This window comes from Bos mutus, chromosome 12, assembly GCF_027580195.1.
Source record: "Bos mutus isolate GX-2022 chromosome 12, NWIPB_WYAK_1.1, whole genome shotgun sequence".
In the NCBI taxonomy this organism is placed as follows: domain Eukaryota; kingdom Metazoa; phylum Chordata; class Mammalia; order Artiodactyla; family Bovidae; genus Bos; species Bos mutus.
This window is the reverse complement of record NC_091628.1, coordinates 50,809,751-50,821,914: the sequence shown is the minus strand read 5'-3', so window position 1 is coordinate 50,821,914 and position 12,164 is coordinate 50,809,751. Positions and strand designations below refer to the sequence as shown.

At 39.8% G+C, this 12,164-nt stretch overlaps 1 protein-coding gene across 14 annotated transcripts in view; it reads right to left on the bottom strand.

The window, feature by feature from the left end:
- Nucleotides 1-9,426: 9,426 nt before the first annotated feature.
- The window catches only part of LMO7 (LIM domain 7), a 219,057-nt gene continuing 216,319 nt past the window's right edge, over nucleotides 9,427-12,164 (bottom strand). For all 14 annotated transcript variants that reach the window (XM_070380597.1, XM_070380601.1, XM_070380593.1 and 11 more), the window contains 2 exons: nucleotides 11,568-11,670; nucleotides 9,427-10,196 (listed from right to left, as the gene is read on the bottom strand). In XM_070380597.1, the coding sequence (XP_070236698.1) occupies nucleotides 10,174-10,196; nucleotides 11,568-11,670 (126 nt within the window). In that variant the 3' untranslated portion in view covers nucleotides 9,427-10,173. The remainder of the gene's footprint in view (nucleotides 10,197-11,567; nucleotides 11,671-12,164) is intronic.

Genomic DNA, 12,164 nt, shown 5'->3' with positions numbered 1-12,164 from the left:
CTAAACAACAGAACTGTATTGCTCATAGCTCTGGAAGTGGGGGTTCCAAGATCAAGGCACCAGTGCATTTGGTGTCTGGTGAGGACTCACTTCCTGGTTCTCACACGGCCATCTGTTCGCTGTGTCTTCACACGGTAGAGAAGGCAGGAGATATATGGAGTCTCCTTTATAAGGGCACTAATCTCACTCACAGGGGCTCCACTCTCATGACCTAATTATCTCCTAAAGGCCCCATCTCCAGGTATCATCACATTGGGCGTTAGGATTTAATAGATGAATTGGGGGGAATGTCATGGTCCTGCATGGGTTGGAAAAGAATTTCCAGACATGAGACAGAATGAGTGGGAAAAAAAGTTTATTAGTGGGAGACACTGTTAGAACTGCGGGCCAGCTTAAGGGAGAGCCAAACACTTTCGCCGGCTTGCAGCCAATTCTTACAGCCTCAAGACAGAGAAAATTCCTACTGGAATGGTGGCATTAGGATGCTATAGGGTAGATGGTAGGGTGGGTATTTTCCAGAAGATGGGGCCAGGTAACTGGCTGGTTTAGGCTCATAACAGTTGCTATGGGGCTTGGTCAGTTCCAGAGATTTTTATCCTGTGACCTTAGTACAGGGCTCCACACCTGTGACCTTGGTACAGGGGAGACAGGAACAAGCCATGGTAATTCAGGTGTCTCCTCAGACATCACCACATTCAGGACTCCTTTCCTGGCCACCCTCTCTAAAACAGAATCCCTTCACTTCCCACCTCTCTCTAGCCCTTTACACCATAATTTCACAGCACTTACCACCTGCCATATTTGTGTGCTACAACATAAGCACCATAGAGGGATGACTTATGTGTTTCATTCACTGCTTTATCTGCCTTGTTGATATCAGTGCTGTGAATGAAAAGTGTTGCCTGCCATCAGTAAACAAAGGATGTTTCAGTTATCAAGCCATCAGCCACTGCAGTCACCCCCAGTTGTGCACCTTCAGGGGATCTGAGAGGGAGAAAAGCAGGATATGGGCCCTATATAGATCAGGTGCATATCAAAGGAACAGTATCAATGAGCCAGACTCTCCATCTTCCCATACAGAGAAAAGTGCTAAACTCCTTAACTTGAGATGTCTGGCTTTCCTTTAATTAATGTTTTTGTTTTTTTGCCATATCGCAGATCTCAGTTCCCTGACCAAGGATTGAACCCAGGCCTCAATAAAGCTCAGAACCCTAACCACTAAGCAACCAGGGGATTCACAGTCTTATGTTCTAACTACCTGGTCTTTGTCACAAATTTCTATATATCCTGCCTTCTCCCTTACCTCTTCAGAGAAATCCCTCAAAATTATCTGAGAGGCTGCCTTCTAGGGTTAAGTCCTCAATTTTGTCCACCAAATAAAACATAATTCTCAACTTTTAGGTTCTATGTTGTTTTCCAGTGGACAACAGCAACCTTATAGTGGGCACTCGAGACATACGTGTTAGCTGAATGAATAAAAATCTGTGTATGTGTGTGTGGACAAAAAGAATGAGCTATATGCCCAAATTCAATGAAGACCGCGTCTGCCTGATGGGAATGCTCTGGGTTCCATTAACACAGGGGTGGCCGGGGATCCAACCCAAAGGAATAGGCGTCCTCCTCATCCTTCTGTGGGCCCTGTGCTTTTGGCCACTTGTGTCTGTTGCATGATTGCATTTTAACATGGGGTAGTCAACCTTCACCCTTCTCAAAGAAGCTCCAGGTGAAAAATCTTAAAACAGTTTAAAAAAAAAATGTGTTTAAAAAACTGGTCGTTTTTAAAATTAAGGCCCAGATGTCCTGGCAATCCCTTGCCTCTCCCACAAAGAAAGTCCGTTATGGCTGCAGCAACACCCACCCGCGCAGAGTGTAGATGGCTCATTAGCTGAGGAAACCTGGAAATAAAACAGGGCAACCTCTCCAAGCTGGCAGCGTGCTCTGGGCCAGCCTCCAGGCCGCTGCACAGTGGGCTGAAGCATCCCTAGGTCTATTCCCATGCAGAAACAAAGCTCTAAAATCGGGTGTAACCACCCTATAGAGAAATAAAGATCCCACTTCTCCACGTTGCATCAGCCAGGATTTGCTCCTTATGAAGCAATGAGCATTTAAATTTTCTGTTAATTCTTCAGCCGCTCTTCTGTAGGACTCAGCGCTGGGCTGTGCTCAGACTAAAAATAGGGGACAGATCGGTGATTCAAAAACTAACCAGAAAGTTATCAAACAGGATGGGGAAAGGGAGGGGAAAAAATTGTTTTTCCCTCCTCGTGCCAACACTGCCACCTCGTGTTAGAAATACATAAAAGGAACACTGCGAGTAAATCCTCGCAAAGAAATTGGGAATTAGGAACATAGCTGCTCTATTATATATTGTTGATTTTTAAAAATTGTGTCAACCCTGTATCAACTCAAAAGCTGAAATAAAGTTTTTAGTAGATAATTTAGTATTATAATTTAGTATTCTTTCTTCCAACACTGTTTACCCTTCAGCTGAGTAGTTAACATGCACTTTTTTTTTTTCTTTTTTGCCAACCACTGTCCTAAGAGCTTCACATGAATTGATTTGAGGCTGTTCTTGGTCACAAGAAGATCTTGAAATATAGACTATTAGCAATTTCCTTATTATTTTTGTTTTGCACTTAAGTGAGGCATGGAGAGGGGAAGTTAAGTCACTCAAGGCTACAGGTCTAGTGAGCAGGGAGCCATAGACCCTGCTGCTGAGCCCTGCTGTCCTAAGCATCACATCATCCTGCCCTCATCCTAAGTGCTAACTGCCATGAAGGTGATACAAAACATTTAGAAAATTTGGATCCATCCATCAAGGAGTTGGGGAACAAATACAGTTATTAATGGGAAAACGCAAAATTCAGGATAAGACCTAGCACTTTATTTAGTCACTAAAGGCTTTTCACATGGAGATTTGTGTCTCTGAAAGTTCAAGTTTCTACCCTAGGTGTATTATAACCAAACAAGAGAGTAAATCCTGATGCTAATGCTCCAATTCTCCAACAAATGTGAATGTGTTTTAGTGCAATTCCTTTCACCTAATTTTTAAAATACATTAAAAAGATTTAAGATGGGAAAATCCCAAACAGAACAAGATCTAAGCTGAAGTTCTGGTCTAAAACTTGTTCATCAATTCACTTTACTTTTTTGGTTTTAGTTGCCATAACTGTAAACACCTTTAATCCCAACTTTATAACAAAACACCACCTCAGTTTAGAAAAAAAAATTAAAAGCAAAGCACATTGCTTCCAATATTAATATTTATGTATAAATCCTTTATGAGCACTGCAATAGGATTTGTACATTAAAATGTGCTAAAAACAGAAGGTAAAAAAGGTAACTATAAAACCAGTATTTAAACTTATTGGTATTTAACAAAAGCCTTTCCTCCCTCAAAATGTTTATTTTCCTAGGTGTTTTGTGAACACAATATGAATATTCTGATTTTACAATATATCTCGGTTGGTGATGAAAAAGATTGGAAGATTTGGTTATGGACTATTGTACAGGCATCCTTGGTTTGATGGCTGGCACAAACAGGTAGGTGAAAGGAGTGTGTCCTTGGCTGGATTACAAAGTCACACTTAGCAATTTACTAAGCAACTACTCATTGCTCAATGTCACCTCCCATTTAGGAAGAAATTTGTTAAACATGAGCTAATTCCCACCCCACTACTGTCACTCACTGACTCTGCCTTTTGTGTATATTTAAACAAACTGGGTCAAATTCTGCTTGAAGTATATCATTTGAAAATATTGTTAAACCTTTTATAGTTTCTAACGAGAATCGTTGTGTATGTGATATTTAGATTTTGCAACGAAGCCATGTAACAATGGAAACTTTTTAAACATTCATTTTCAAAACAATTCTCTCATGGCATATGTTTCTTTCAAAAGGAGTTACATATTTTATTTGCTTTAAAATTATCACCTTTACTGTACAAGATTATTAAGCTTGTTTTTGTATTTTAAATATCTACTAGGAAAAATACAGGTAGTCACTTAGGGAGAAGGTCAACAAATTTGAAACTTTTTTTTCCGCAAAGGAAAAAATGCAGAATATCTTCAACTACTGCCAAAGTAATGAAAACAAAGCCATCAAACATTTTTGCCATCAAGTGTAGCAAAAAAAATATTTCATGGTTATTCCCTTTCTCATTACAAAATATTGTTTTAACTTTAGTAAAGATCTTGCTTTTAGAGAGTTGAAAAGTGGTTGCACAGAGGCTCTGGGTGAAGGAAATAGGAAGAGGTTGGTGTTGGAGAAGACTCTTGAGAGTCCCTTGGACTGCAAGGAGATCAAACCAGTCAATCCTAAAGGAGATCAGTCCTGAATATTCATTGGAAGGAATGACTGAAGCTGAAGCTGAAACTCCAGTACTATGACGAGAAGAACTGACTCATTTGAAAAGACCCTGATGCTGGGAAAGACTGAAGGCAGGAGGGGAAGGGAACCACAGAGGATGAGATGATTGGATGGCATCACTGACTCGATGGACAATGAGTTTGAGTAAGGTCTGGGAGTTTGTGATGGACAGGAAAGTCTGGAGTGCTGCAGTCCATGGGGTTGCAAACAGTCGGACACAACTGAGTGATTAAACTGAACTGATAAAACGGTATAAACTTTCGGTTATAAGAGAATAAGGTCTGAAGAGTTGTTGCAGGAAGGGGGACGCCTTCCAGGGCCTGAGAGTGGGCTCTTGTCTAACACTTGGAAATGAACTGTCCGAGGAGATACATGTGCTGACAAACCAAGAGACTTTATTGGGAAGGGGCTCCAGGGAAGAGAGAAGTAGGGTAAGGGAACCCAGGAGAACTACTCTGCCACATGGCTCACAGTCTCAGGTTTTATTAGAGTCTTTCCTGGTGGCAAGAGCATCGGTCAGGCAAGATGGATGCCATAAAGGATGATTCTGGGAGGTTGGTAGGACACACGGACTGGTGTCTCCTCTCTCCTTTTGACCTTTTCTGAATACTTCTGGTTGGTGGTAGTCTGTTAGTTCCATGTTGCTTACCAGGACCTCTTATAAGATAACTCAGACAAGAGGTTACTATCCTGCCTGGCCAGGGCAGGTGGTTTCAGACAGTGGTTCCTCTAACATATCTAATGCAGATCATGGTGACTATAATGGATAACACTGTACTGTATAGCTGAAATCTGCTAAGAGAATAGAACTTAAGTGTTCTCACCAAAAAAAAAAAAAAAAAAGGATAAATATGTGTGGTGATGGAGGTGTCAATTGACTTAAAGGGGGAAATCCTTTCACAATGTGTGTAGCAAATCATTCCGTTGTGTACTTTAAATATCTGGCAATTTTGTCAATTATACCTCAATACAGCTGGAAAAAAAGATTCTGTTTTTATAAAATGAACCATACTCGCTAACTTCTGACTACAATTTGAGACTAAAATTTGCAATAATTAATGCAGTAAAAATAGTACAGTAATAATAATATGAGACTTTGGAACTACATTCTGAAATCTTTATTCTAAAATAGCTGTTCAATCAATGGGTAAATGTACTGAGTTTTACCATAAATCATTATTTTTAATAAAGAAGTAATTTACTGTTGAGTATCTGTCTTCTAAAATATTTTTAATGAATGGCTCATAGTTTTTCATATTACATAATTGAAACAGAATTTTGCAAATACTATAAACTGAGATACAATGAAGACACCTGTATTATGTAGCAAATTCCTAACCTCATATTATTTTTCATTCTTGTTTCTTCTTGACTTCAGTGATACAACTTAGCAACTCAACAACAACAACAAAATCTGAAAAAGCTAGAGAGAAGAAACAGATGAGACTAGAATTGAGCTTTCTTGCCTTTAGGTTGAATGGGACTCTAAGTAGATATTAATTTGGACTCCCCATGGACTGTAGCCCACCAGGCTCCTCTGTCCATGGGATTTTCCAGGCACGGATACTGGAGTAGGTTGTCATTTTGTTCTCCAGAGGACCTTCCCAGAGATCAAACCTGGGTCTCCTGCATTGCAGGTGGATTCTTTACCAACTAAGCCAGTAGGGAAGCCACGTTATGGACTATAAAATCATAAATAATTTAAATTATAAAAATGTTAATTTTCATAACAGATTTCATAGTTATTTAATAGTATGAAAATACCACACTTGGTACCTACCATGTCCCTAATAAATCTGGCACCTAGTGAAAACTGGATAAAAGCCTGTTAAGGTGAACTCAGGTCACGGGCGAGGCTCTTTCCTGGCTTCTCTCTGCACTTCTATTGGCCTCCTCTTCAGCTGTGAGCTATATGCCTAACACCAGAACTTAAAAGTACCCAGAATGAAAGCATCATGGACATCGTACACCTCATGATACATCCGAACTTGAAACTGACACAAACCTAGCATTTTACAACTAACATATCCCAGGAAGCTAGTCAAATTTGAAGGTAGAAATGGATTTAAGAACACACAGGACTTGCAAGTTTGACCCAGGAGCTCTCTTGGCCATGTTTGATGGACCTTTTCCTACTGCCACCGGACAGGCTGAAAGGGCAAGTGAACCTCTGACACACGCAAGAGAAACTTTCTCTTTAGCCTGAAACGGCAGCAGGCAGATCAGTGCCTCCCATGTAGGTCTGTGACATTGAATTCATCATAGATCTAAGAAATCACTTTAGCTATCAAAAAAAAAAGCTTTAAAGTAACTCAAACAGCATGCAAAAATATGTAAATTAAAGCCTGAGTGTGACTTAGAAACCAGCACTGCTGCACCCTTTACCTGACTTTAATAGGTCTCTCCCATGGAGTTTTAAATAATTCCTTTTATTCCAGTCTAATTTTAATAGCAAGGAGTTTTGATAATCTTTCACAGGACTGTGCTATAAGATTGGTATTGGAAAATACTCTCCAGGATGAGCTTTGAGAATCTTTACAGTGTATGTATTAAAAAGCTTTATATAGAATCACCAAGAAAGACTGACTGGGTCAATTATATGTACCAAACAATATATCATGGGGTTACAGTATATAAAATCCACAATCTTAAAAAATTCAATCACAAGAAGATGAGCATTTTACCCACCAATCCCTTTCATGAATTTTTATATAAGAAACTGGAAGAAGTATGGGTCTGTTTTTCACACTTTGTATTCACGAAGTATTCAGAAGTACTCACAAATTATCCAGGTTACCAATTTTTTGCCTCATCACCACCAAGAGCTGATATTTTATATTTGCTTGAAGAGATTAAATTTCCTCATATGAGTAGTCCCTCACATGATCCTTGGTGGGTATCGTCTCCTCTCCTGTTCTGATAGTGTTGAAACTCACTGATTTACAAACTTTGAATTTTGAAAGACAAGGTCTCACTCAATGCAAGCACTCAATTTTTAAGAGAATTTACAAAGACTAACTATGGTAAATGTTGTTTGACCCCCAACATTACTCCACCAAACTCCCATTAGTTAGCAATACCACGATTGGGAAATTGATTCTCACTTTAAGCGGGTCCCCTGGTTTAAAAATGGGCAAACAACCTGAGCCTGAAGAAAGCGGTTTTGTTAACGGCTTCTGGAAAAGCTGCCCTTTACACTTAATAGCACTGAGGGATCAGCGTCTCTTCCCGTGAACATGAACCTTTTTAAAGAAGCATAGAGCCTACTCGCCATCTTGAAACGATGGTAGTAAGTAGCCTGAGGGTCAGCCAGCATTGTGTGGCCAAACAGCCTGAGGTGAATGATGGTGGGTCTTAATGATATTAGACTTCTGGATAAACTGACCTTCGTGACTTTCTCTCAGGTGAAGAAACGGACTTATACTTAAGTCAATTTGAGCATGCACATGAACAAATTTTAAAAGATGTCATTTCTTTCTATTTAAACCCAAATTCTTATTCCTTCCTTTCCTTGTATGTCAACACTTCAGTATGCCCAAAACAGAACACATCTCCTCTCTCTACAATATCAGTCTCTACACTGCCCAGGCTTCAGGTCCCACAGTTACTATTTTGCTTCTCTTTAGGTCCTGTCACGTTTTTTGAGTCACAATCTCTCATCTATTGATTTATTCCTTTTTGCAGTCTCATCACCCTATGTCAGATTGTTACCACTCCATGGAGACATGATCCCACATAATATATCCAAGGATCTCCTCACTCTTCTGGCAAAATAGGCCAACGTGTGTATGGTTTTGATTGGAATACAAATAAGGGAGACTCTCTGGGTGTTTGACCCCAACTGAGAAATGGTATTTTGTTCCTTTATCATGCTCTATCTGCTAAGGTTATATCGACTCTTAAAAATGAAGTTCAAATATCAACTCTGCTGCAAAGCTGCTTCAACTCCCTTAGTGCAAATGTCTCATGGATTCTTACACATTGGATTTCTCTCTTAGCCCTGGTCATTTCTATCAGGCGCTAGAATTCTTTGGGTACATACCTTTCCCCTCCATGAGGTTACATATTTCTACTGTATCTCAGTACAGTTCTCATATCCTAGAATTATCAACTCCAGTTTCATTACTATGAAGGATTCAAGTAAGTTTATATTTTTGCTTGAAACATGCTAAAGTTCAATATTCTTGCACGCTTATGCCACATTTCTAAAACATTAGTCTCTCTATATTTTTTGCCCTATATATGTTCAAAAATTATAATCTCCTCTTATTACCAAAGGAGCAAAAGAATAGGTAAAGATTTGTTGCAAATCATTCAACAATTCATCATTCACTTCACCTCTTATCATAAAAACATATTGCATTCAAAAGCAACTTTCCATCAAAAACAAAGTTTCTTGTTAAAATTTTTCAGGAAAAACAATATCACAATTACAGTTATAGTTTCACAGGTATACACGTGTCAAACTTGTCACTGTATAGTTTACATTTGTGCATTTTATTGTATATCAGGACGACAGAGAATGAGATGGCTGGATGGCATCACTGACTCGATAGACGTGAGTCTCAGTGACCTCCAGGAGTTGGTGATGGACAGGGAGGCCTGGGGTGCTGCGATTTATGGGGTCGCGAAAAGTCGGACACGACTGAGCGACTGAACTGAACTGAACTGAAAGATGCTAAAGGGAGAAGGAAATGGCAAACGACTCCAGTATTCTTGCCTGGAGAGTCCTATGGATAGAGGAGCCTAGGGGGCTGCTGTCCATAGGGTCACACAGAGTCAGACACAACTGAAGTGACTTAGCATGTATGCCTGCACTGGAGAAGGAAATGGCAAACCACTCCAGTATTCTTGCCTGGAGAATCCAAGGAACAGGGGAGCGTGGTGGGCTGCCATCTATGGGGTCGCACAGAGTCAGACACGACTGAAGCAACTTAGTAGCAGCAGCAAAGATGCTAAAAATAAAACTTAGTGTCAGAAAAGCCACACACTGAAACATAATTAAAAGTCTTGGAAGGCTGACAAACAGATACACAGAGAAGAAAAGGAAACACTCCTTAAATGCATCAAGCAAGTTTATTTACAAATGCAATTGTACAGAAAGGCTCACTAGTTTCTGAAGAAAACTTCTGGCATACAAACCATGATAATTTTCATGAATGAAAAGCAGCAGCTTTCTACTGAGAACTGCTTAGCAACAATTCTGGTGAAGAAAATAAAGCTCCCCTCATCAAGCAAATAAAATGTTACATAAGCTACAAAAAAAATTAACCATAATATTACATAAATGAAAAGAAGGATACGCAAAGCAAATTTAGGAGTGGATTTTAGTGAAATTTTCCATATGGCTCTGCATTAATTTAGTATATTTTATAATAAACAGAGCAAATGCAATTACATATTTATATTAACTATTTCAAATAATGTTTCAGAGTTTAAAAAAAAAAAAAACAATAAAATAACCCTCTTCATAACACCGCTAGAAAGTCAATCAGATCCTTATCAGCCTCAAAAAAAAATTTTTTTTGAAGTTCTTATTTTTTCCTGTGCTCTTATGATACTGAATTCAAAAAGGAAATACTGCACTTTTTGCCACACATCATTACCGTCTTATAAATAAACAACAAAAATACAGGTTCTACCAAGACTATAATGCTCTGATGTAATCTAAAGAGGTCAGAAAAAGTGTTATTCTTTTTTAAAAAACAGAGCAAAAGGATGTTACAACATGTATTTATATATCTATATCAGCGGCAACCACCTCTTCTTCTATCTGCAACAGGGCTTTCGGGTGGAGGCTGACATCACATGGCGGTTGGCCGTCCAGCTGATCAGGCAAGGAGAGAAGAAAGAAAAGCACTTAGATTCAGAAACACTCGAATATTGCCACCGGGATTCATGGTAGGAATGGCTCAGAGAATGACCCCATGAGGTAGAAAGAATAACTCTGTTACTCACTTAGGATAAAGCTAGGCAAACCCACAAAGTCTGGGTTAGCAAGTCTTTTCTTTGCAAAAATGGGAGTAAAAATTAACTGCGGATACAGAAACAAGTTACACTCAACTCTCTGTTATTTGTCCTGGAGGAGAGAAAAGGCATGGGCAGTTTTTCCATGTTGATTCCAAAAATCAATTATATTTGGCTTTGGAATTTGGACTAGAGAGAGAAAAGCTCACACACATACACACACTCCCCCCATTTCATGCCCAGCCTTGACAGTCTCCAGCCTCAGTGCTGGCATCCAGGAATGGCCTGAACCAATGGCAAAAGGAGGCTCAAAACACGCTGACAGATAAGAGAGAGTTGACTGAGCTGACGCCACTTCCAAAGCACTCGTCATAGAAAGGCCAAATAAATACCTCAGAGCTCAAAAGCATATGGTTTTGCTGATACACTTGTAACCAAGACCCTTTCACAATAAGGAAGAAACACATGTTACCAGCATCAAGGCTCAAAATATGAAAAGGAGGAATGGTTGTCTTTATGTAGCTATAAACAACAGGCGATCCAATTACGCTATCCTATATTTTATAGCACACTTACAGGCAAAAACATGCTTCGACACAAAATAGCATGTTAAGTTTTTTAAAAAACCCAGTTTTTTCAAAAATGACACTGAAAGACTAGGCAATCAGAATTAATGCTCTTTTTAAACTATTGTATATGTTGATAGGATATGATTATATAGTAACAAACATACACTGACTATTCTTTATTATCCTTTTAAACCACAGTATTTAAGTTGGTCATATTTTAAATCACATAATCAGACCCACATTGGTAAATAATAGAAATCAGCTAAAACTATGAGGGGGCCAATCCTTAGCCAAGCAACAGATGAGAGACTGTAGAGAAGATTCATTTTAACCGACTTGTAGTCTTGAGTCTAGAAGCTTCTCTAGACTCTGAGCAGACTAAACTACACTAAACATTGTCCTGACTCCCCAGTCCACATCCGTCTCCAGGTCCTCGGCCCCACACCCAACCCTGTGGAGCTGGTACCTGAGAACTGACCCATTGATCCACTCACTGGACCCTCTTTGAGGGCGATATAGTGAGATTCCTAAAGCCTGGAGCTCTAGGGCAGAGAGCTTGAAGGGGAGCTGGAAGGGGAGCTGGTCGTAGGTTCAGCGAAGTACATGGGAACCCGTGCTCTCTGTAAAAGATAAGAAATTTTCTCCCTGATTTGCTCTCTTACATTTGAATCTGAGATAGCAGTCGTTGCAGTACAGTTGGTTGTTTCGGATTCTGACTTCGGCTCCTGAGGAAGAGCCTCCGAGGTCGCACTCGCAGGCCACACACTGAGAGAGAAACAAAAACAACAGGAAACACCCACACTTAGCTCAAGAACCCCTGGGACACTCCCAGAAGGAAAAAAAAATGAGCAAAATAAAATGCAGTTTCTAAGCTCTTAGAGACATTTCAGCAAAGAGGGAAAAAAAAAGGCCAAAAGATAATGAGGTTAAAATGAAGCCTGCGGATGAGACATTAAAGAATTCATAAAACCAATTTTAAGAGCCAAGATTTCATTCTAACTATACCAAAAGAGTAGAAATGATTTGCTGATTGGCTTAAAGAAGCCAACGCTTCCTTTCTCCCGGGGGGATGGACAGGCTAAAGCACCACAGGAAGGAACTGGCCAAGGGCAAGAAGACTAGGTTTCTGGCTCTCTGCCCTGGAGTGGGCCATGCAGGCATCCCCATGAGTGTTCACACATGGTGCTTTCCCAAAATACCCATGGTTGGGTAGTTTGGCTCCACATGCTCAAACACTAATGACTTTGACTCATTCTGTT